At 33.7% G+C, this 26,201-nt stretch overlaps 2 protein-coding genes across 3 annotated transcripts in view; both read right to left on the bottom strand.

The window, feature by feature from the left end:
• The window catches only part of cu (NADP/NADPH phosphatase nocturnin), a 110,716-nt gene that overhangs the window by 64,925 nt on the left and 19,590 nt on the right, over nt 1-26,201 (bottom strand). Inside the window, exon 2 of one of the 2 annotated variants that reach the window (XM_090402708.1) lies at nt 5,120-5,189. The exons of the other annotated variant lie outside the window; for it this stretch is intronic. Coding sequence (XP_090258834.1) covers nt 5,120-5,172 — 53 coding nt within the window. The 5' untranslated portion in view covers nt 5,173-5,189. The remainder of the gene's footprint in view (nt 1-5,119; nt 5,190-26,201) is intronic. 2 annotated transcript variants of the gene reach the window in all.
• Nucleotides 12,254-25,026, bottom strand: LOC150100100 (uncharacterized). The gene is made up of 2 exons (XM_090402710.1): nt 24,911-25,026; nt 12,254-13,269 (listed from the first exon to the last, which is right to left on the bottom strand). Exons 1-2 carry the CDS (start codon nt 24,921-24,923, stop codon nt 12,920-12,922), a joined length of 363 nt encoding a protein of 120 aa, XP_090258836.1. The 5' UTR covers nt 24,924-25,026; the 3' UTR covers nt 12,254-12,919.

Below are 26,201 nucleotides of genomic sequence, written 5' to 3'. Positions count from 1 at the left end.
AGCGGAAAAGCTGGAAGTCATTAAGAGTCATGAAAGTGGTGCTAGTAATACAATGACTGTGCGAGACCTGGGATACAGCGAGTCTACAATTTGGACTATATTAAATAAAAGCAAAGAATACAAAGAACAAGGGAAAGTTGCAACTGCTTCTTTAAGCATGCAGATCACCCGAAATAGAAGCTATTTAATGATCAGGATTGAGGATTGTAATTATCATTCTGGATTAAGGATTGTAACCAAAAAAAAAAAAAAAAAGAACACCTCTTAATACAGGGAATATTCAGGCAAAAGTTCTCAATATTTTTACCTCATTGAAAAAGAGCCAATTTCAAGAGAAACGTGAAAGCTTTACTACGAGTTTAGGATCGAACTGGAGCATAACATAAGAATAACTGGGGAATTTGCTAGTGCTAATAAAGGTTCTGCGGATGAGTTTCCTGAAGAATTGCAAAGGATAATTCAGGAGAGTGATTATGACCATTGGCAATTATTCAACTTCGACGAAATTGGGCTCTTTTGTAAGCGTATGTCAACAAAAACTTTCCTAGCCAAAACTGAAGCATCTCAACCAGGATACAAAGTATCGTCTTATGCTTTTATTAAGAAATGCAGAAGGTGACTTTAAACTCAAGCCTATGTTAGTTTATCGTGCGCAAAATCCAAGATCTAATATTTTGAAGAAATCATCACAATTGGAAAAGAACTTGGATTTAATGAAGAGGTGAGAAACTTGCTCGATTCCCATTCAGAACAGTTAAGCGAGAATGATCTCCAACTAGAAAAACAGCGTGCATATGAAGAAGAAGAAGATAAGGAGTGCGAAGAAGAAGAAGATAAGGAGTGCGAACAAGAAGAGAATGTTACGACTAAGAAGCTAACTGCAAAAGAACTCGAGCTAGTTTTCAATCACATTGAGTATGCTAAAGAAATTTTGTTTTATCCTGATCCTGATATGGAACGAAGCTTCGAAGTCCGCCGAAATCTTGATAAAGCGATAGCCAGCTATCGAAACGCAAATCGCATGACGAGATGAAAACGTCGAGCACGATTCAAACAACTTTACTTCACCAGTTTTTACTTACATTAAAACCGGTGTATATTCCAAAGCCTGCGTAAAATTATAAGAATAATTTGCAGTAATAGAATTCTGAACAATTTTAAAAAACATGATTATAGGATATCGTGTAAAGTGAGTTGTAACAATGCCCAAAAGACATCGCGCTGAACTGAAGCCATACTCTCGTATGAGATACATTTGAACAACCTACGAATGCCATTCGCTGTGCTATAGAAAATTATTATACACCGTGCACAGAATCTTAAAGGCATCGGTTAATACTCGATTAAACGTGCGTTAAAATATTGTGTGTGTGATATTCTCAAAGCGAAGTAAACAGACACCACTTTCGCATGATGATCGTGAAAAACATTATCATTACTAAGCCTATTTTCAATGAAATAATGAGACATGACACATGTCAAGAGTAACGTGAATCAGAGTTTTTTTTTTTTTTTTATTAATGCACAGTAAATTTAATCTAAACGAGCACGCCCGGTTTGGAGAATAAAACAACATCACTTAAAAGAAAAACAACACAATAAAGAACAAGTCTTTAAATATGAAGCATTTATTCTCCAATAAATCGTGAGATTATGGAGCGTACTACGTTATTTAGAAATATTTATGTGAAGCCAACTTTAATCTACACCCATACAAAAATACAATTTTAGCAAAAGTAACTTGTTCGCTTAAATAATAAAAAAAGATCGGGGGGGCAGTTTAGCAACAAGCTTAACTCAGCCGACTTTTGTCGACTGAAATCTAGAGTTCTCTCGCCTCCTTAACTGTCATAGTTTCAATACTTATTTTGAAATACAGATGGGAATACTGCTGTAAAAAAATACTGTCTCTGAAATACTGGAGGCTTCACAAATAAATATCCATCTTTGGAAGCCAAGGCTGTATTGTTCATTGGAAAATTCGTAAATTCTGAGATCACTAGAGTAATTGTCTATGAAATAAATAATTATTATTATTTTTAGTATCGGGAAGGTGGTACAAAAATCTAGATTCTGCGAAGGTCTGTTCCCTCACCTCTTCCGAAATGCAGAAATACACCTTACTTATCAAAGTTTGTACTGAATGTAAAATATTAAATTCCACCTAATTGACTTCTTCAAATGTCACAGTACGTTATAGGGAAACCGGTGGTTGGAGGGAAAAAATATTATAATAATTAAAATTCGTAAATTCTGAGATCACTAGAGTAATTGTCTATGAAATAAATAATTATTATTATTTTTAGTATCGGGAAGGTGGTACAAAAATCTAGATTCTGCGAAGGTCTGTTCCCTCACCTCTTCCGAAATGCAGAAATACACCTTACTTATCAAAGTTTGTACTGAATGTAAAATATTAAATTCCACCTAATTGACTTCTTCAAATGTCACAGTACGTTATAGGGAAACCGGTGGTTGGAGGGAAAAAATATTATAATAATTAAAATTCCATACTAAGTATCAATTGAACTTAAAGTTGATATCAAGAGTCCCATCTTTCGCTGAATGGAGATTGAAAAAAAAAATGTAATAATAATATAAAAATTATCCTTGCTCATTTCATGTTTCAGAGATATTTCCGATCTTCATAAGTATCAGTACGAGATGCCACCTATACCTTTGTTAATCAGTACGCCAACAGCAGGCAAGCTAAGAGACTGTGTTCTTGGATTACGTGCGTTTTTTGTAACGTGTTTAAGCGGCTTGGCAATTTTCTTCTCCAACAGAAACAGAAGAGTTAAAGGAGCAAAGAATCCAAGGCATTGTCTACAAGGAATCCCTCCCCACTGCCGGTCAAACTGTCAACGGTAAGTTTTACTGTGAGGTTTTTGAAGCGGCTAAGGGAGAGAGAGAGAGCCATTCGGTGCAAACGTCAAGGCAAGTGGAAGAACGATTACATTCTCTACCATGTTGTTCCTGACTTCCAAAAACACGACAGTCATTTCCCATTCCCCCCTGCTCGTCTGACCTCATCCCCTGCGACTTTTCCTGTTCCCCAAGATGAAATTCCGTCTGAAAGGCCGTCGTTTCGACACTGTTGAGGAGATCTAGCCAGAATCGCAGGAGGTGCTCAACACAATCACTCTCTCTCGAGGACTTCCAGGAATGCATAGAATCATGAAAAAACCGTTGGGGGGTCGCTGTATACATGCACAAGTGGACCACTTAGAAGGAGACAGTGGAAACTTGGAGTTATGGTAGTTAATTTTTTTCTGGTTAAATTCTCCGATATTTGGAATAACACCTCACATGTTTCAGCTTCTGTTTTATTTATTTTCGTCAAATTTCTGCGAGAAAAAAATCCTACCATCTGTAGAAAGACTGATTAATTCACCTTTCAGCTGAAAAACCCTTATAAAAGTTCTTTCACATTCTAGACGGGATTTAAACCGCTTAAGATATGAATGGCCAGCGTAGCAAATCTATTCGCAGTTGCACACTACGAAGGCGCTTTTATCGTCAACACATATCGTTCGAAGAAGTTTACGCCTTAAGATTTGCAATGATGACCATGAGGGCAGAGTCACATCAGGCGATTAAAATCATCAACTGTCTAAAGCCATAGCAAGGTAGGATTTGAAGCAATAATTTATCAATGTTAAATTTGCCAACCTGACTCACTTGATCAGCAAAGACGGTAGCGTTGGTTGAATTGAGTTGTAGTTAAAATAATCAATGTCAAAACAAACAAGGTTTGTTTCGACATTGAGTTCTAAATAGTTTAATCAAAGCATGAAACACACACACACACACACACACACACACACACACACACACACACACACACACACACACACACACATAGGAAATCGTGTGTGTTTCATACTTCATGCATTTTGTCACAATAAACAATATGATCATTGCGTCTTGATAGCAATTTAAACTAATGGACCATTTTCTGTTTACATAGGTAGACAAATGCAGAAATTAGCTTAAATAAATACCTCATAACAAATGTTGCATTTACACATGGTCACGATATGACTTATACGATTAGTCAGTGATGGTATGGGCATCGTTATAAATGGAATGTAACTTTCAAGATTAGAATTAATCACACTGACCTTCTTGGTTAAATTGGGTAACTTTTAATTTCGGTCTTCACACTGGAAAACTATATTTGAAAGATCACAATGTATCACTTTAAAAAAATATATATATATATCTTCGCTTACAAAACAGTTTTTATATTTAAGTCTGTTTTCGAACAATGCTCACGTGTATGCTGTTCGTTAGTTGGTGGATGCTATTTTAATTGTCGAGAATCATCCATTTTATTCAGAGAATCATTCTTTTTATTTTTTTGTGTATTTTTTAGATTTATTTTTAAATAATTCGGAAACCATGCTACAGAGACGAAATATGGAACTATTTCCCTTCAAGTCTCTAAAATAAGCAGGACATTGGCAGATAAATTTCACATGGCAATGAAATTCATCTCCTAACTAAGGAAAATCACAGACATCCATGCCTACTGCGGGATTGGAACCTCATTTTCGAAACCAATATGAACCTCATTATAATGACAGTGTTACTCTAAAAAAAAAAAATGTACTGAAATGTAAACAAAAAGGGCTAGTTTGCCATTTTAGCTCTTCTTACTACACAAGTCAACTTAAATTCCTAGTTCGCCTTCAAAAACTCAGAGCTATCATCAATACGACAATTTTTTTAAAAAAAAAGAACCTTTTATAATACGTTCTCTGACATGATCCGTTTCCTTCTAACGATGTTTTGTGACCCTGAATGTTATCAAAGTTTAATAACTCCTGAAACTCGAAACTGTCCAAGATCTATAATTAAAGTTCGCCTCTTTCTGAGGCCTCTGGAAAGATAATTACTGGTCGGAAATTGTTCAAAGCCAGAATATTTGCACTACTCTGAAAGCAGAAAAGAAATGGACAAAAAAATAAAAAAAAAAAATAAAATAAATAAATAAAAATTTCATGTCTCCATTAGAGGTATGCATATAAACGATACCAGTGATTATTAGAGTGGCATCAGTATTATTTTAACATCTTTATATGCTCGATTCCAAACAACAAAGTAAAATCCTTACCTCCCAACAATAAGGTTATAGAAGAATTTCTTGCAGGTGAAGATGAAAGTCATCGTGTAAGAAGGATCACCTGAAGTAAACAATTTATCAATTAATGCACATCTACATGTTCTGTAGATTAATGTTTAGATGAGACTTGGAATATAAGAGGAACAGTTCATAAATAAGGAACAATTATATAAGATTTTTAATGAAAACCACGTCTATAGGTAATGTAATTACAGAAACAAAAAAGAAATTAAACAAGGGAACAAAAACAGAACTGTTGCACTGAAATACACAGCGAAGTAAAAAATAAATAAATTAAAAGAAAAACAAAGGAAAGCATATATAACAATTGAGGATATTATGGATCCATTCATATTTTATAGCTAAATGTAAAAAGAAGCTTAACACCATTTCGAAATTTACCAGAGCTTATGAGAATATAACCTTCGGCATTGGAGATTGACTTGTTTTGTACTAAAAAGACACGCGAGTCCAGGAGCCCGTATGTTCTCCTTTAGTGTATTAAATTAGGTTTTAATTTGATAAATTCCGAAATTTTTTTAAGTTTCTTTTTATATGTGGCTATAAAATATGGATGGATCTATAATATTCTCTGTTATAATTTCTTACTTATGCCAAATGAGCCTTTCGGCACTATATTTTAGTAACAGACGAAATCTTTTGGTAATGTCTTTAAAACAAGACAAAAATAAACAAACGATGAATATTATAAAATATATAAAAATGTGCAGCGGATGTTTTATATATTTAACATGATTATATAATACTGATAGAATAATGCAAAAATCGGAATAAATATACTAAAAAAAGTTTCAAACTCAACTATAAATTATAATGCCAACAATAAGAAACCATTCAACATCGAAACTGACATTCATGAAATTTTTTTTTCGATATTACTGAAAAGCAAAACTACTTTCTTAATTCGATGATACTGCTCAATCCTTTGCAATGGCTTTAATATTCCTTAAATTGATTTTTGACGTTTACATTTCGTACTGGATCATCGTCTATGATTTTAATGCATTATAACACAGAAAATAGTTTAAAATTTTTACATCATTTAGTAGTTTTGACATTTTAAAGTCTAAGTTACTAAACTAAAAGCCTCTAATACAGCCAAAGATCAATAGTATTCAAGATTATGTATACAAAAAAAAAAAAGAGCGAAAAATAGGTTTCATTTGAAAATAAAAATCTATCTGTAGTAGCGAAATATAAATATAAATAAATAAATAAAAAGTGTAAATACTTTTATGCGAAATATGCAGTTACATCTAGGAAAATACTAAGAATTTCGATTCACTATTTACACCATTTATTAGTTCATATACGAAGACTTAACTTCGTGAACAACGCATAACAGGTGATTGAATCAATCGACCGTGAGATGGGGTGGTTGATTCATTCAATCCGATACCCTTGGAGGGTGATGGATGCAATGCTGTTGCCAAAGAAGTTCTAACTGAGGCTCGGCCATTGCTGTTACCCTCCTACCATGATCAGAGCTTTAATAACTCAATAACACCTTATCTCTACACTGTCCTCTACAGATAACGGGGAAGATGAAAAGCATTCTTGCTTCGCCCCTTTAAGCCAGTCCTTATAAGGTATTTCGATCTCAGAGATTTCTTTGGAAAAAGAAATTCTAAGAATATCCTGAGAGAATTTTGTGTTTCTTGTTTGCAGGAATATAAGAAGACAAACAAACTGCTACTGATGTCGATGACCACAACAACTGCATCAAAACATAAAATTAGGTCGTCAAACTTCAATTTTTGCAATAATTAAAATAAACCAGATTTTTCCGTATTATAGGTCATAGTGTAGAACATCAGATGATACTCCAATGACGTTCTCAATATTTTAAGTTAACATTATTATTATTATTATTATTAGTAGTAGTAGTAGTAGTATTAACAATCTTTCATTAAATATAGATCGTAAACAAAGGATTTGGACTTCACTGGAGTTTAGAAACAATCGGAATATCACATTGAAATATCAGATAATAATCATTTTTGTCATAGTAGCTTACAATTTATATTATTTTTATGTTGACCTCTCTTCATGGAATTGAAAATTAATATAATAAGATTTGGTTACCTCTCTCTCTCTCTCTCTCTCTCTCTCTCTCTCTCTCTCTCTCTCTCTCTCTCTCTCTCTCTCTCTCATCCAAACACGCTAAGATAGCGACAGATATCTTACCGTGTTTGGATGTAACAAAAGAGCTTTAATTTCTCCACACCTAACAAATGTACATGAAATCCTCTGAAAAGATGTCCATTGAAAAATACATACAAAGGACAAAATATGGCTAAGATGTGTCGATATCTTTCCTGCCTGAGGGTTCCAAAGAAACTCTATAGTTTTGCAATCATCTGAATCAGCTTAAATAACAAAAGACGTTTAACAGTGGAAGTTGAAAAAAAAAACAAACCAAAAATGGAATATTTCCTTTTCTGGATGTTCGGATCTCAGTTACTGATGACCATAGACTGTCTTTCGCGGTATACAGAAAAAAAAAATTCAGCACAAAGATGTTTACATTCAATTACTACGAGGGTATTTGTTTTTCATTATACGAAATAGTTTCAAGAGGTCTATCATTAATTCGGAATAAGATCCAAAGAATCCAAAATGAAAGTTATGTACTAAAACTCGCTTCGAGCTAGTAGAAAAATAAAGCCAAGACTAGTTCTAAATTTCCATTAACGGCACTAATAAAATATTTAATATTATTATCATCGTGTTACCTGAAACTGCAGTTTTGTAAAGTTATATTTAGCACCTCCAGAGCATCTCTTTTTCTCTGCTGATTTGACTGCACCACTTGAGCCTTGTATCAATATATCAATACATGAAAGTAGTGAAATTAGTGTTCTAAGAAAATTTTGGATGGTTGGACTACAGTTGTGCTCCAAATATCCGATGGCTTTTGTCATATAGTTATTATTATTATTATTGAATAGTGTAGCGAATTGTATGCACATTCATACCAATCCATATGTAAATACGATGGACAAATATTTAGCTAGTTAAAAAATATATAGTTATATTAATAAAAAATTAATGTACTCTACATTTTGTATTGAATCTTTGTACTGTACAGAAAACATAATGTTTCATTGTATAGATGCAAACACTCAGTATGATAATAAACCTTGTGATTGTCAAAAAAAAATAATAAATAAAATAACTATAATAACTAAAAGTGTAAACTATTACTGTGATAGTTATAATAATAATGCATGACTTGTTCTACTATATGAATTGCACACTGTGTGCAAAATATGATATGCATTGGAATCTGCACTAAACCAGATGTGAGAAATTGTAGTATTATTTTCCTAAATTGAATTGTATATGTATGTATGTATGTATGCTATTTGACAGGTAATAAAGTGTTATTTGACTAAAAAAATATTATTATTATCCACGTTCAAGAAATCCCACAACTCATCGTCATGCCACCATTTCACTCACTGGCTGTTCACCAATCGACATAAGGCTATCGTTGTTACAAGCCTACATGCTGGGGAAACTGCTGATTTTCGCATTTTGCTTTTAAGTGAATAAAAACTTTTAATGCATCGATTGCGACTGGTAATAAGAAAAGTAGCTCAAAAACATCATAACTTACAATGGAAAATATTATCAGGGGTAAAAAAGTATGCCAATAGAGTAAAATAACAATGCAACTGGCAATGAAGATAAACTGTTGTTTATAAGAATGCGCTGAGATGAAACTTTAATTTTATATTTGTGGAAATTTGCTCAGTTCATAACTGTACTATCCACGTAAAAGTACAAAAGGTTATTTGTACTTTTACTTGTGCTACCATCTATCGGATATCAACATAAATATTAATTCACATCTGAAAAAAAATCCAAGAAACTCTAAAGTCAAACTCTAAAACTTTTAAAGAAAAATTTTAAATAATAATATTTTCTAAATACTATTTTTAAATAATTATAAATGTAGTACTATATATATTGTTATTATTATTCTAAGTCTGAAAAGGTTTCAAGGGAACAGCTGTCTGAATAATTATTTCTTGGAATAATAAATTAAAATATAAATTAATAAAAAGGTAATCAGCTGGCAAGTAAGACAAGCTCAAAAATTATAAAACACTTCATTCGATTAGCTATAGAAATCTCACTGTAAATTTAAAACTTGCTAGCGACACAGGTTTCAGAACACTGTATTCTCAAAAGAACAAAAAAAGGGAGAGAATTATGTAGTGCTGCCATCTATCGTCCGTTGTCAAAGCAAAATCTCAAAGAATAAATTAGAATTATATATAATTCACTAACTACATATGGAATTAATTCAGAAAGTACACTACAACTATGAATAAGTAATTTATTTCACTGAAAATAACAGAACTAATTTATATTGAAAAACTGTTTCAAACAAGCTGCGTCTGCGAAATAATACTCCTACTCTTATAAATTTATAACCAGTAGCTCTGTCGTGTCACGGTTTAATAAGAGAAAAAGGGATGGGGGGGGGGGCTTAATTATGTTTTCTAACTAACGAGTGTGCGTGCCAAAAGTCTTGTTATCAATGCAATCGATTCCTCTTTGAGCTTCTTCGAAAACGCAACACAGGCTGCCACCGCTAAGCGACATAACTACTTTAAGAATATTTTCTACATGGATAAATACAGAGAAACAAAAAAGGCACACTTGCTTGCAAATGACTTATATAAACACGAAACAAAAAAATATAGTTTAGAATTAAAATAAATTTTTTGAGTGTCAATTTAAGTTAGATCAAAATTTTTTAAAAAAATCGACACAGGTGTGAGACCTGTTAATTAACAGGTTTTTGGTGGCAAGAAAACACGTGCAGTTAACAGACGTAATCTATAGAGCTCTTATAGCCTTAGTTATTTCAGCTTAATTCCAACTAACCCAAAGCTTGGTCATAGCTGCACCTACATAATCATCAATAGCAATTTCACTGAATAACCATACCTTTAATTCATATAAGTATGAAGAGAATATTAGGTATAACCCAGCCAAATATCCTCATCGAAAGAAAGAACATTACACGGCCTCGATTTATATCATCATCATGCTTTTCAAAAGATTTAAGCCTAGATGCCTCATGATTTGAGCTGACTCGAGTCTAATTGAATTCAGATTTCGATGCTAACTAGAGGTGTGTGTGTGTGTGTGTGTGTGTGTGTGTGTGTGTGTGTGTGTGTGTGTGTGTGTGTGTGTGTGTGTGTGTGTGTGTGTGTGTGTGTGTGTGTGTGTGTGTGTGTGTGTGTGTGTGTGTGTGTGTGTGTGTGTGTTAGAGAGAGAGAGAGAGAGTTTCAGACAACAGGAACACCGAAAAGATTTTCCACATGCTGGTATTCTGGCGGAGATAGAGAAAAAAATGCCGGCCAAAAACAAACAGAGATACTACGTAGTAAAAGGATTTAAGATAATAATACAAAGAGGTTCAATCTTCTCCAGCATGGATTAGACAGCATTTACCACTTTAATGCTACTTCTAAATCGTAAATACAACCTGATTCAAGCAATGATTTCGTTACTTGACGATGGGTGTGGATTTGTAAATTGACAATATACAGCTTTTATAAGACATTTATAAGTTGAAACAATCTAACAGAAATTCTTAAAACCAATTACTTTTTGAGTTGTTTAGAGTTACCGCGGAACAGAATAATGATAAATCGGTAGTACAACACCTGGAAACTCGCAGCAAAATCGGGTTGATCTCAGAAAAAAAAAAAAATTATATATATATATATATATATATATATAGGCAGAAGAACAGCGCGCAATTTACAGACATAATACACTGGCCTTATAACGTTAGCTGCCTCTACTGGAATTTAAAAAATAAAAATAAATGGTGAGGTAGTTAAAACTTACTAGACAACATACACTTTGGAAAGATCAGTGGTGGCCGGTGAAAATTTTAAGTGGGGGTGCTGCATGTATATACAAAATGAAAAAAACAAATTTTTTTCCTAATCAGTAACCAATTTATTAATAAATATATTTACATATCCAAAAATTGTTTTTTTAAAAATATTTCACCCTCACCACGACCACACACCAATAATAAAAATTTCGTATCTCACAAAAATAACGCGCACAAGCATACAATTTATCACTGTACATAACAAATAAATCCGACACTGCTCGTTGAACAGTGTCGGATTTACTTGTTACGTACAGTGACAAGTGAAAACGAATATCGGCGAGTCTAGCTGCAATTGGCCAAACGCGATAATTCCGATATTGCGTTAGATCGCAGTGCGTTTGTTTCGTAATCGAACAATTCCAATTATTAATTATTCAATCAATGGCGAAACATAAGCTGTAACCTTTAACAGGTTGTATTGCATCTATATAATATTGTAAGCATTGCTATTATTTATAAACACAAACTTTCTACTTCATAGCTCTACTACAGCTTACATTCCTTTAAAATAATCACTAGTAATTTGTTTCTATTTCGGAGTATAGTCTAGGTCGAAGTATCGTGTGTGTCGTCACTCGGCTGCCGTCCCAGTTATATTCATAAATATGGCTGATACAAACTATACCACTGCTGCTGTCTCACACACACAAACACACACACACACACACACACACACATTCAGATTTTCAAAATTGATTTACGTCAGATTTTGCCTCTGTTTTTTTTTTCTCTCTCAAACACTTGTGCAGAATATTTATTGTAAATGCCATCTATAATAATTAAATTATCCGAATGCAAACAAACAGCAAACTGAGACAACTTCGCACAAACCTTTCTCTCTAAAACACTTCATGCGCTATAAAAAAATACATTAATAAATAAAAGGTGTATTTTCAAAATCACATTAAACTATTTGCAAAAACTTCAAAGGAGTTACATTTGATACATAACTGACTTTAGAATTCTATACATGGCATTTAATCTAATATAATATGTATTGCATAGACTCGAGTTTATAGGAACTCACTGATGAATATACAATACATATATAATATTATTATGCTAACTACTGTCACGCCGTTAGAAGGCGCTGCCGGGTGTAATATTCGTTCACAGTAAGTCGAGTCCAAATGTCAACAAGAACAGCAGCAACAACAATAATAAACGCCAACTACAAATCAATGAACTTTATTTCCTACTAATATTACAGAAATGATATCGAAAAGTATGTGCATGACAAAAAATTTCGATTAAAAGCATTTCCAGATTACAAAATGGCAGTGAAAAAGCTGATGGATCCTTTACTGTATGTGGTAAAGTACAACCATGAATAATTATTTTAAAAAAATGACTCATCAAATCAGTTACGTATAAATACAAAAAATACACAAAATTAATTATATATAAAAACAAGCACAAACTCAGTACGACTTAAACTATACATTATTAGTCCTCTCCAGAGGGGAAAAAAATCACTGGTATATTCATTTGTGTTATGATAATAATCGCGATACATATCAATGCCATAAATCAAATCCCGATTAGCATTGTTACAAAGATGAATAACGGAATCCAATAACTCCACAATGTCATGAGCCTTGAGTTCTGGTGATCCTCTATGTTATCCATTTCAACTTGAACATTCCGTAAAAATGTTGCATTCCACGAAACCCAACATGCAACTGTCGTAGCAGTTGTCCATTTTACTCATATCTTGGTGCTTACTTTGCAAAGCTTATGCTTAACATAAATACACCAGATCGATATAAAAGTTAGATTCAGAGACGTCGAAGGCTCGGTAGTCCTAATGGATCCATGACGATGGCAGCCCAATGGCTTTATAGAAGAATACCATGGTTCCACTTGAAGTGGCACTTCATCTCCTCCAGAAAACTATGATTTTGACGGTACATCTTTTGTAGAGGGTGGAGAGAGGGATGGATTCGTGCTGGGGAATACAAGAGCTCCGGATACAGATGGCTACTCCACGTGTCACGATCTATTGCTTCCCATTTGTAATCCTCAATGCCCCTCTCGACCTCACTGAATAAACGCTGGGCAGTCCGGATATTTTCTCGTATGTTCACGATGTCGCACTTCACTTCTTCTAGCCGCCGTCGTCTTTCAGAAAGATAAACAGATGACGACGCATTCTTGCGTTGCATACTTCCCAAATTTGTTCTTGGTGCTATAGAGAAAGAGAAAGTTTAATTAGCGACACTGAGTTAATATTAAAACAGCTAATTAATCAAACTTTATATAGAGATGCAAATATCGCTATTAAATTTTAATACGTTATTTTTTCCCTGGTTATTTGAATCTGGAAAGATTTAAGAAATATTCACACGATCATCAAGGTTGCAACTCTAAAGTCTTTTTAAGGATGGCAAATTTTTATTTTTTTTTAACGACACGTATGCGATGACTTCAGAATCTCAGTTAAGGAAGCTGTAGAGAGGATCTTGGCATAATTACCTACTAGGAATTTCCTAAGAATTCGGGTTCTAAGTACCCACTATAATCTACATGTAATCTACGTGCCCGTTTCATAAATTCAAGTTAAAAAAAAAACGAATGTTTTACTAACGCTATAGAGCAATTAGAAAAGAACATTCATGTTGTTTTTAAGAATTACGTCAAACTTCTTTTGTTGACAATCTCCTGTGCTGTATTTAGTACGGAAGATATCAATTAAGTGCGAATGTTTGCACAAGTATCATCAGGTAACACGCAAAGGCATTTAGTTCGGAGGTAACTTACCGACAACTCCTATCGGCTAGTTAAAGGCGACAATTTGGATACGCAATATCGATACATTTACTAAACGTTACTAATACAGTACAGAGTAAAATAAAAATCTGTTCTTGTAGAGATAAGCTCTTCTGCGTCAGGTATCGCACGATTACTTATCGGCAGGGGCGGATTTACGTATAAGCTAAAAAAATCTACAGCTTAGGGCCTCGCAATCTGCTGGGGCCTCAAATAAAAAAACAAAAAAATATAAAAATTGATAAAAAAAAAATATTCGTAGAAAAATCACTCAAATGAAGTCAGACATATCACGATGATAATTTCTAAATAATTTTAAATATACAAAATATAACATTAAAATAATTTTGGCGCATTGTAAAAAGTGATTTGAGATATTTTGTCTTCTTTTTTTTTTTTTATCCTTATTTGTCATTTTTAAAATCCTTTAATTATATAATTATTTCTGTGATTTTGTAAACGCATGCTTAATTTTTTTAATAAAAATTAAAAGACAATATATTTTCATATATTAAAAAGGCGTATATATTTTAAATTTTTCTGAGACCAGCTGATGTAATTTAAAACAATAGGGGGGCCTCTGGGTTTTGTATAGCTTGGGGCCTCAGCAAGTCTAAATCCGGCCCTGCTTATCGGTAGCATGTACTAAAAGCAGTTATACGTTTTCCGGTACAATATAAATTGGCACAGATTGACAATAACCGTAGGTAATAACCAGCTACAATAATCAACAACTCACTACAACTGCGTTAGCTGTAAGTTTGCAGAATACAAAAAAAAAAGAGAGCGATGCCAAAATCCGCGGCACGTGATTTTGCAACCAAGCCGGGTCCAGTTCATAATTAACTACTGTAATGCACTAACGATGACTTACAAATCCATCGAGATAAGAAAACTGAACAAAAAATTGTAAGTTTTGCTACGAAAACAAGTTTGCTTTCATCAAACCCTATCTATGTTTCAATGGTAATGTCTGGAGCAAATAATTCACTCCTCGAGATCTCTCTTTCTCACCCCTACACAGCGCTTCCGTAGCGAAAGCGACAATGCCCTTTATTTGAAAAGATAGGTATTCGAATCCTGTCTAAAACATAAGCCACATTTATGTGGGCGTTTCAACTGAAGGTGTGACAGCCGATCTTTCACAAGTGGGAAGGTTTTCCTGACAGAACTTGAAGTTTTTTTCTATTTGCAAAAAAAAAAAATATATATATATATATATTTAGACAGAGAAATCTGCATATTAGAGGTAGCATGTACTAAAAGCAGTTATACGTTTTCCGGTATATTAGAGGCGTGATATTAAGACCCTCTTGTAACTATTTTTGTAATTACATATAGAAATGTGTAACAAACCGACATTTTGATCGGATACGAACTAGTGCTCAAGCAGACTATTCTTATACAGCTAGATCTCTTTGGTAAGCAAGGGTATGTTACTGAAAACTCTTCTTAGAATCAGTGATTCCATATTAAAGAAAGTGCCAACTACTCCAGAGATGTGACCGGGCCATTCAGCTGTCTGAGGAGAGTAAACACCCAATCAAATAAACGAATGGGGGTTCAAATGACCATCGAAATATACAGGCTTCACATAATTCAAAGTATTTTTAAAATGTCATGATTCTATAAATTCTAAGAAAAGAAACCGATGAAAAATGAATAACAAGATGGCAAAGTGTACTACATAAATGAAATATACAAATATTAGCTTTAATAAATTATTAATATCTAATATAACTTGTTATATTAGATATTATATAACTTATTGTTTATATTCCGTTAAAAATAGTCATCACACTAGCAAAACAGAAGCAAAAATTGTTGATTGTAGTATTCGTCCGGTTTAATAATTGTTAAATATTGATCTCTGAATTCAAATGACACTTATGCACATTATTTCCGATGACATTTCTGTGTTTTCACTTCATTTGTCTTCGAACAGTTTACTGTGATTTGATACATATTTGTAACTTATGATTTTTTATTTATTCAATATATATATTCTCCTGGTGATAATGTGAAACAAAGAATTCCACGAAACCAATTGAAGTTCTTAATTTTACTATTGGCTGTTCATATGGTAAAAATACCACCAACGCAATTGCATTATGTCCTCTTAAAACAGAACCTATGTAACGAGACAGGGGTGTTCTCTGTTATTATTTCGCCAGTAAAGAATGCCTAAAAAAAAAAAAAAAAAAAAAAAAAAAAAAAAAAATTTCGCCAGTAAAGAATGCCTAAAAAAAAAAAAAAGAGTGCCGAGCATACATACTTACTACTTGCAGTGCTCTTCTGAATTATGAAAATCAAATAGCCGGGAAAACTATTTAAACATTCCAACTACCAATACATGTAAAGCAGAATAACACTCATTATTCCATGTTAACGGCCTTAAGTTGTACGTATTTTCCTCTTTTTTTTTCATATATCAAACAAAAACGTCAACAAAAATTGAACCACCCACCCACACACACACACACTTTCCGGTGATATGAGTGGGTTAAACTGAAAGTCGGCCTTCAGTAGGCAGGACATTAGAGAACATATTCACACCTATAACAAACAGACAGTTTACATGACCTCATGAACAAAGCATGGGACTATTATACACTATTTCAACACAACGAAAGAAATCCAAGGAATGCGCTACGCCAGGATATTTACGTGGGCAAGGTTTGGTGTCAGTTAACTCTTGCAAACTAGAATCACCCTAAACTCAAATTACACATCTGTCAGCATGGGAAAATATCAGTTAGCATAACAACAATCAGCTAATGAGTGGGATAAACATTCTTCCAGTACATATAATGGAAAAGCACTTGTAAACACGGAAAACAATGTTAGTGTCTGATGGCAGGTAAATACAACGGTCACAAATAAGGCATATTAATTATGCACATTCTCTAACAAACAAACAAAAAAATTGGGTCGATCCGATACTGAAACTCTTAGATAGTAGGATACGTTTTACGGCATATGCAGTTCAGTGCTTGCAGCTTATATAGACACCCCCCACTAACCACAAAAGGTTAATATAATATGTAATGAATGGAGTGGAAGATAATGGTGACCTCGCCCGAGGATTATTACAGGAAGAACTCATAAAATAGCTACAGTAATGAAATTTCCTATCTCATTTGACATTATTAAAGAAAACAGAAAAAGATTCTTGGTGTATCAATTCAGATCACAACCAAGATCTACCGATAACGGCGCAAAAAGACAATCATGTGACCATGAGAGGAATTCTACCAACTTGTTCGGTAGCCCGAGCAGAATGATGACGCTGGTTCTCTGGAATACGAGGACAAGCCAGAGAAATCTTGCTACATGATAAGATCAGTATCTTTTAATTCTGGATAACAGTTTCTGCGGTACATGCACCATATGTGATCATACTGCATGATCCGACGAAGTTAGGGGTATTTTCTTCTGTTAAAGATGAAAGAAAACAGCATCTCGTAAATAAAGTAAACACTTCGCTATATCAACGCCATAATCAATCAGAAGATGACAATGCAGAGTGGCTTAATCTCTTTCTTTCTTTCTTGTTTTTTTTTTTTTTTTGACTTTCAAACCAGTAATATCCATACCGTGATGATTCGACAATTGTGTACATTAACATAATGATTCCAACTAGTATTCACAGTCTAGAATTTACAACAATATGCCTCGCTTGTAGAAAACTAAAGAGGAGGACAATCTGGATTCCTCTTGAAATGAAAACAATAAAATACATAAGTAAGAATTTTATATTTGTGAGCCATTTGAATCATTCATCATAAAAATGAATATTATATACGGTTACAGTTTAATCACACGCACAGGTGGGCGCGTCTTTAGATCTTTATAAGGTATAAGGGGGGGGGGGAGATGGGAAAAAAAGGATTTCCTAACCTAGAATGTGTTCTAAGATCATCCGCTGGACGAGACAGAAAGAGTGAAAGAGGATTATCTGTTTCGGTGTAATTTACCGGAACTCAAAACAGAGCAGGGAAATCCGGTTTCGTTGATCACGAGCAGAGAGGCAAGGGCCTGAGCTACTTTTTTTTAATGCTATTGTATAATTTAAACTACATTAGTATGACCTAGTGCCTCATATTATTCAGAGAGATCGGATATAGAAGTTTGAAAATGAAAATGAAATTTGAAAAATGAATGAAAATGATAGATGAACACAACACGGTAGGTCGTCAGGTCTAGAAAATTAATTATTAATAAAAGATGAACAACAGCATTTTGAGAGTTCAAGGACTTTGCATTTTTTTTTTCTGACCTCTAACAAAAAAAAATTAAGCAGATTCTTAATGGCTTACTTGTTTTTGAATTCTTTTAGAAAAGAAACTCTTGTTTTCTGGAAACAAATCAGTAAAGGTTTGAAAAACAATGTCAATTTTATGTCTAAATGAATGTCTGATCAACATGCTTTATTTTAACTAACAGACAGATTTTGAATGCCCTCATTAATTTATTAATGTATTTTTATTCCATGACGAAAGCAATCTTGAAAAGCAGCCAAAAATGATTGCATTCATTACTAAAAATAAACAAACATAAAACAAACCAAAGTAAAATGAGAGAAATTTGTAGAAGCTTGGACCCCCTCTGGACGTCAATCACGTTCATTACTGGAATTAAAGTTAGTATCTCTGGTTCAAGAATGGGATGACAGTAATGAACCATCCCAAATTGAATTACCAACTTTTAAGATGATAATGAAAATTAATAAGACGATATGCAATTTATTGAAATTTCTCTCTCTAGGTCCTCAGACGAATCCTATATGTGTTTGGTAAAACGCGATCCGTGGAATCCTAGAGTTCCGCGAAGACTTACGTAGGGTTCTCTAGAACATGCAGACATTTATAAACTTGTATCAAGTGTAATTCTTGAAAAAAAAAAAAAAACCTTCTGTGACTGGTGAAAATACTATCTAATAACCTCAGAAAAAAAATTCCGGCAAGTTCCACAAGAGGACATTTGATAATCGATGGCAGATCTATCAAAATATTATCCTGTATTACATAACGGCAGTATTCCCCTACCCACCCACAAAATAAACTTAAAATGCAAATAAAATGAATGCATGCGTACATAAATACATACTTAAATAGTCCATAGAAAACACGAAGGGTCAATATGAGGAAACTCCTTATGCCAAGGCTATAAAATTCCTCATTTGCATCCTGCATAAATCTATACAGAGAACAAATGTCACACACAGTCACGCAACAGAACAAAATCGGATTCGAGTAGCAAATCGCTGGGACCACTACGTGATAGCGTAGACAAAACGAAAGAGGAAAGTAACTCGTTCGCCGTAACACTTCTATAATGCCGAACTCAGTCAACCTAAGTAGGTCAAGGGAAATGTGGTACACAAGAGCAGTTGACACGAATCTGGTGATACATGACATAAAAGCATACGTGAGATTGGTGCCTGGAATGGCAATATACTATTTGATGTACGTATCGTTACGAACTACGACAATTCAAAAAAATGTAGAAAATAAAAACAATATCCTGACTTTAGAAAAGTAGTTATCCCAGTAGCCATGACTTCATGAACTTTCCATTTCTGGGACTCAAGTCAATATCTTCCTCAACAATCGATGTGCTGATATTCAATTCGAACATGCTAGCTAATTGGAATAAACGAGCATATTATTATTATATACGGATATCTCCATGGAGTCAGAAGACTCATCGCAGGAGACCTTATATTAACGCACAGGGGGCGGCTGATGCATAGGCACTACGGAACTGCAGCACCCCCGATTTTTCTCGATATATAAATATATTTATTAATATTTGCTTGTAATATTTAATTTTATCATCACCAATCCTATATAATTCTCTTATTTTGTATAAAAATCCATCTTGTAGCACTTAGGAGGGCGAAGGAAGCTAGCAGCACTGTGTTTACTACAGTGTCATATTGCTACGCGCGCAAGCATATGCACGTCATAGTAAGATGCGAGCTATTAGCGTAATGCGGCACTGTCCATCGCGCAGTTCCACTGTTGTTTATATGCAGTTTGCGCCAGTAGTAGAGTGTTCGTAGTGCTTATCGTGTTTACTCCGTCTCTTTAAATATTTCGACATTATCATTAAAGACATAACATTTGTTATAGTTTTTATTTTAGAACATTATTGGGTTATGATAATGGCTTTTATTTTTACGTAATTTTGAATTATACTAAACTGTATCATTTTATCGATAATAAACAATATTTTTTCATGTTTATTTATTTTTTTAAATTTTTACCATAATTTTGATATTTTATCCAAACACGTATACACTGTACTTACAGTGTGTATGTATATTTCGAAAATTGCAGCACCCCCACGATTTCAAGCTACGAGCCGCCACTGTTAACACTAACAATTATTCGTACAATATTTATCATACCTCTCCTTAAATTCATTCACAGACGGAGCACTCATAACCACCTCTGGCAACGCAGTTATTCGCTTAAGATTCTGTTGAAATATAAGGAGAGGAGAGAGAGAGCTGTCGACTAGAACCGAAAAAAAATTAGGTGGCGTGACACGAGAAGTCTACGCCACAACTGCACAGCAGTAAACAGGGACATAATAATTGACTACTTTGAAATTACTGAAGCACACGTTTAAATAACATACTTAAGTAAACAACATGCTACTTAATTATAACAGTTTTCAAACTTCGCAAAGCATCCTAAAAATTTACATGGTAGAAATTTATGCAAGCAGCTTTAAGTACCAGCTTGTTCTCCTTAGACATCACTATGGATTAAATAAAAGTGAAATAATGCATTACCGGAAGTAAAATAATAATAATAATAATAATAATAATAATAATAATAATAATAATAATAATAATAATAATAAAAACTCTATTGCTTGTATTAGTATAATTCTCAGAAAATCTCCAAAGAAATTTTACTGGGACCCAAAGGAAGCATCCTCTTTACTGTAGAAATTTCATACTTTAAATAAATCCTAATGAAGTCTTGTGTCCAAGTAATTTAAAGTGGATCTCAGCTATCGCAATCCACTACAGATACCACTATGTACAGAATACAAAGTTTTTGTTTTCACGGTCAACCGCAAGGCACATAGCATAGGACAAATCAGCCGTAGAGGTGCCTCCCTTCATTTTATCTATAACATGGTGATTTGGATATCCCATTTCCACAGAAGGGTGACGTACTAGCAAGATTGCGTGGTACCAACTTCTCCTGGCAATTCTCTAGAGCTGTGATGCAGGCTCCTGCTATGTTAATCAATTATAATGTATCGTAAAGAACAATGATGTTTATGAAAGAACAAACTATTCTTTCCAACGAAAAGGAAAACAAATTCCAAATCTGACATCAGCCTAATATATTAATACGTGATATTTAATATTACAAAATCAAAAACGGAAAGAAAAAAAAAGTACTAGTAATCCCCTATACAATGCGCATATGAAAATATACAAATCACTGACAGTCCCGGCAACAATATAACTTCATCATGACATTACACGTAAAATAATATATATTTTATATTTCCAATTTTAATTTAAATTTTCATGTTTTACGCCCAAACTTTAATCGCAATAACTTCGACCTTCAAACAAATTCTCCACTTACCGCTTAGTTATGAAACGTTGTAAGTTGCTTAATTACAAACTCGTGGCAATCCTTCTGTAGTCTGATTAAGTATACTCCACTAATGTCTTATAGCGTGCACATTTTCCCAGCCTAAGTACTCAAATACGAAAAACCTGGCATAAAAACCGTTTCATATCTGTCTGTGCAATGCACTTCAAGAGATGAAGACTTAATCGTATTCCCTGCCCGAGGCGTTAAGTCTTCAGTGAACACACAGGTCAAGAAACTAAAAGTTAAAATGTATATTTGCAGTTGCTACTACCATTTGTAGTACTGTTTAGAAACAATAAATTCGTTTCAATGTAACCCCCCCCTCTCAGAAAAACAAATGATGCGAAACGACAAATGAAAAGGCGCGCACGCACACACACAACAAACCGCATGCAATTTTTTTTTTGTTGTTGTTTATTTCTTTATTTTGTGCACGAGTGTAAGGGCGTGTAATATCCTTAAGCTATTAACAAGATGCCTTTTATTTTTTTTTTATCTCGCTTGTCATTTTAAACCTTGTGGTAACCACAACAACATATATTTATCACACCTGTTTTTTTTTTAACAGATCCACCTTAAAATAAAAAAAAAAAATTGAAAGGGAAAGATAAGGCCATTGTAATCGCATAACAGAAAAGTAATAGTGTTTACTTTCCTGTTAAAATAGTGTAACACTGTTTTTTTTTGTTGTTGTTGTTGTTGTTTTGTAGAAATTTCAAATAGGCAGCACTTGCTTATCAGAATCGCTCTGGCTGGCTGTACGTATACATACAGTGCTACTCTGAACAAATCTCGGTGAAATTTAGCGTCAAGTTATTAAAAATTATCGACCAAATTAACACCGGACAGTGTGATCTACTACTTTATATAAAATTGCATTACAAAAAATTACTTTATGATGCACAGCGTGTGTTTCATTTGAATCAAAAACACATCGTGAGCAAACTAGTTACATAAACTGTTACTATTACTATGCCATTACATATCTCGGGATAAACTTTTATGGGTAATTATAAAGTCGTGAACATTCTGTCATTTTTCAAGTCTTCATCGTTCTATAAACTTTTGCTATTGCTGAGTAAGATGTCGTATGCAGACCCCATAAAAGTCTTTACTTCAACGACGTCGGAGCCCTTCACGAACGAATACCTTGTCTCAACTATTCGTCGTAGGCAAAATGGCGTCCTCGGAGCATCCCTCAGAGGGACCAAACAGGTGGGTGGCAGTCAGTCAGTCATAAGGTGCTATATTCGTTCTGTAGGCAGGAGGGGGAAAATCCCCATCTCCATAACAATTCCTGACGTCACACCAGTTTGCTCACAACGGATAATAGCGACATTTGGGTGGATAAAGAAGCCCGAACTCTGAAGTCTTCAGTTGGGCCGAACTATATGGATGCGTTGCTTCAATTTCTGCTACGTCGCCACGTACCATTCTGAATTGATAGTGGTGTCGCTCTCAAAAAAAAAAAAAAAAAGAGTCCATAAGCAAGATCTTATCTTTGTCTTTGTTGCACACGTGCATCGATAACAAACATATTTTAAATGTATGTTGCGCTCATGTGACCGATTGCAGCACCACTTACGGGTGGAACTAGAAACCGTCCGCTGAGTGACGTGTAAAGCTTTCTGCGGTGCACGAATCGAAAAAAAAAAAAAAAAAGAGAGAGTTTGGTACCATCCCCCTCGTGAAACTGTAACGTAATAGGACCGACGTTCCCTTTGCTTAAAAAGCCAGGAATTCGAATCTAGGATGCGAACTCCGTTGAAAACGCTTTTTTTTTTTTTTTTTTTTTTTGGCTAATGGATGAATTAATTTCATAAAGATGCTGTAAGATTCCCCTTCCGAAAAACACCCTTGCCATTGGTCCTAATATGTAAAAATCAGATACAAGTATTAAGCGTTTGTAACTGCTTGCATGACAAGAACAACTGGTATAGAAAAACGTTAACTTTGTGAGGAATTAGATGAGGTTAGCAGCCCACAGTTTTTGAAAATAAAAGACTTTAATAATTTATGAGAAGCCAAAAATGGTGAAACATTAAAGTTCTTTTCTGTTCCTGGCTTAAGATGGAAGTCCTGGTGCGATCCACCTGCTGTAATCTCCTTTTATTCTTACAAACCCTCTGGATAACAGTTTACAGTACGGTTGGTCATTACTGAAAGACTTAGAAGGAAGCTCATATATCTATTAAGCAATTTAGTTCATAAACAATTAAATGAAATAAAAAGAGGGCCTCAGACTAAAACGTAAGTAATGGAACAAAACTTGCAGAGCTTTGACTAAAATAACATTAAGAGTATCAGTGGAAGTTTAGATATACAAAATACATAAAAAATAGTAACGCACATAAAACTTTCTCAGGTGAAAGAGCTTTTTTTTTAAAAAATAAATAAATAAATAACCATGAACACGGTCGCATTTCATTAACGCATTCTCGCCTTTCAGAATAAAACTTTAACTGAAAGAAAAAAAAAAAAAAGAAATGCAATAAAAAAGGAATTATCAGAAGTCTTTCCCTATTTTGTTTCTAACCTCGCAATTTATTTTTTCAATAAAATCTAAAGATAATTTTAACGCGTTTACTACGTGAATGAATACACCTTCTTCGCTTGCTTGCACGCAGAAAAAGGTGGTTCCACTTCAAGGGATGCGGACAGAGCCATAAACAGTTATCAAAAATGATGATAACTGTGATCAGTGATCTCTGAAATCGTGTAACCCGTTCGTCTCGGTTCGTAACCATGAACTTAATTGGCTGGTTTCATAACAACAACTAGAAAATCGTGTTACCAAGACATTTTAGACACTTTTGAGTTAACTGTCTGCTCATTTGTTTTTTAAAGTCTATGAAGCCTTAAATATTAACAAGAATGATATTCTACAGAACAAAATAACATTTTATATAATCTTATCAAGTCTAGTGTGTCCCATGCGGGAAAAAGTTCCATGTTTGGACCTACAGAGCAGGATTCCTGAATTGTCTAATCCTTGGCCATCGATGGTACTGCATATGGAATTTAAAAAAATAAAAATAATAAACAAAGTTTTATTGTTTCAGGATTTTTTTTATTATTCATCTTATAGCTAATATTTTTAAAAATAAAAATATCCTTCTAGCAAATTAAATTTTAAGGAAGAAACTTCGTCATATTTTGGATCGTATAGAACCCCAGTCATCTGAGCGAACGAAATTGTAATCTATTTATTATAGTCAAATAGAAAAACTAAAATAAGACTCGATTTACTAATTTTGTTTTACATATAAATAAAACGTTGGATTATTACCAATTATGGTTATTATTATATTTCGAACTTAAAAATTCCCACAAACCTAAATAAGTGTTCTTATCAGTTTCTATTTGTAAGAATCTGTCTTAAATAAACACATCAATAGAGAGGATAAATCACAGTCAAATTCATACCTGAATGCAACATGCTAGAATTCAGTTCGCTACAATGTACTTCGATACAATAATCCACGTTTATAAAAGAAGATTACAAAAAAGTAGAAATTGAGCGTAACTTTATAAAAATCTGCACGGATATGATGCACAGGTGTTAAAATTCCTTATATGGATACATATGTGAAGCAGGGAGAATTTTCCTTTTAGAAAAGGAAGCAAAAACGGGTGTTTCGCTGAAATTGCTTTTTTTCACTAGTATAACGGTGAAATGAAAGTCGCATATTTCCGCTTTTCATTGGGATATCCGGTCCAAGTTAGGTAACTGCATAATCAACAATAAACTCAATAACTAATGCCGAATCCGTGTTCCTCTCTAAAGGGATGTGAAATTTATACACCCGGGAAGAAAAAAAAAAAATATATATATATATATAATATAATAAATAAAATAATAATATAATAAATAAAATAGTAATTATTTTAGTTTTTTTCTTTAACATTTTTAGCGTCGTCATCATTAATATTTGCACAAATTCGTATTAGAATTTGCGCAAATATCTTTCGTTATATTTAAAATCCCATTCATTATATTATTTTAATAAAACATTTTTTTAAAATAAAAAATGTTGTAAACCAACTAGTAGCTAAGGTTACACGTTCGCGTGACAGAGAGGGACTTATTGTTCTTATGTTCCTTTCAATTTGCATTTACTAGTTTTTATGTCTCCGTAAACGCCTTGAAAAAGCCAGACAGTTTGCTGGCGAAACTGGTAGGCTATAATGTAAGTTTGTTTGTAAATGGTCAGTATTAAATAAGTTTGTATTTTAATTATAAAACAACCAAATATGTTTAGTTAAAACATTTTTTTTTTTAAATATAAAGCTTGAATGTCACCGTGTCCAAAGAGATGGGGCTCTTATGGATAGACACTAAGCTGTCAAGGAATGAAGTAAACAGTATATACTTTGAAAGGGAGAACCTCGAAAGGTTTCATGCATGGAATAATAAGATAATGTGCCAAGCATGAAGCCTTGCGAGAACTCTCCTTTGAGCTTGTATAAGTCTTAAAAGTACAACTCTGACTTTTGGAACGTTTTCAAAGCTTCACCTTTTCCTACTATAAAAAGCATAAAGCATCCGTAGAAAATAAATTTCTACCAAGTTCACCTTCTAACACACTTTTGGAGCACAATAAGCAGTAGGAATGTGTTGCACCTGGCCTGTGGGTCATTGTCCGAATAGCTTTTTTTTTTAAGTTTCCTTCCTTTATCAGGGCTAACTCATCTTCAGTTTACAACTGAAGATGAG

This window comes from Typopeltis vanoorti, chromosome 13, assembly GCF_054136105.1.
Source record: "Typopeltis vanoorti isolate ZY-2024b chromosome 13, IOZ_Tvanoo_1.0, whole genome shotgun sequence".
In the NCBI taxonomy this organism is placed as follows: Eukaryota; Metazoa; Arthropoda; class Arachnida; order Uropygi; family Thelyphonidae; genus Typopeltis; species Typopeltis vanoorti.
Note: the sequence above shows the minus strand (reverse complement) of the source record. Positions and strands in the feature narration are given on the sequence as shown.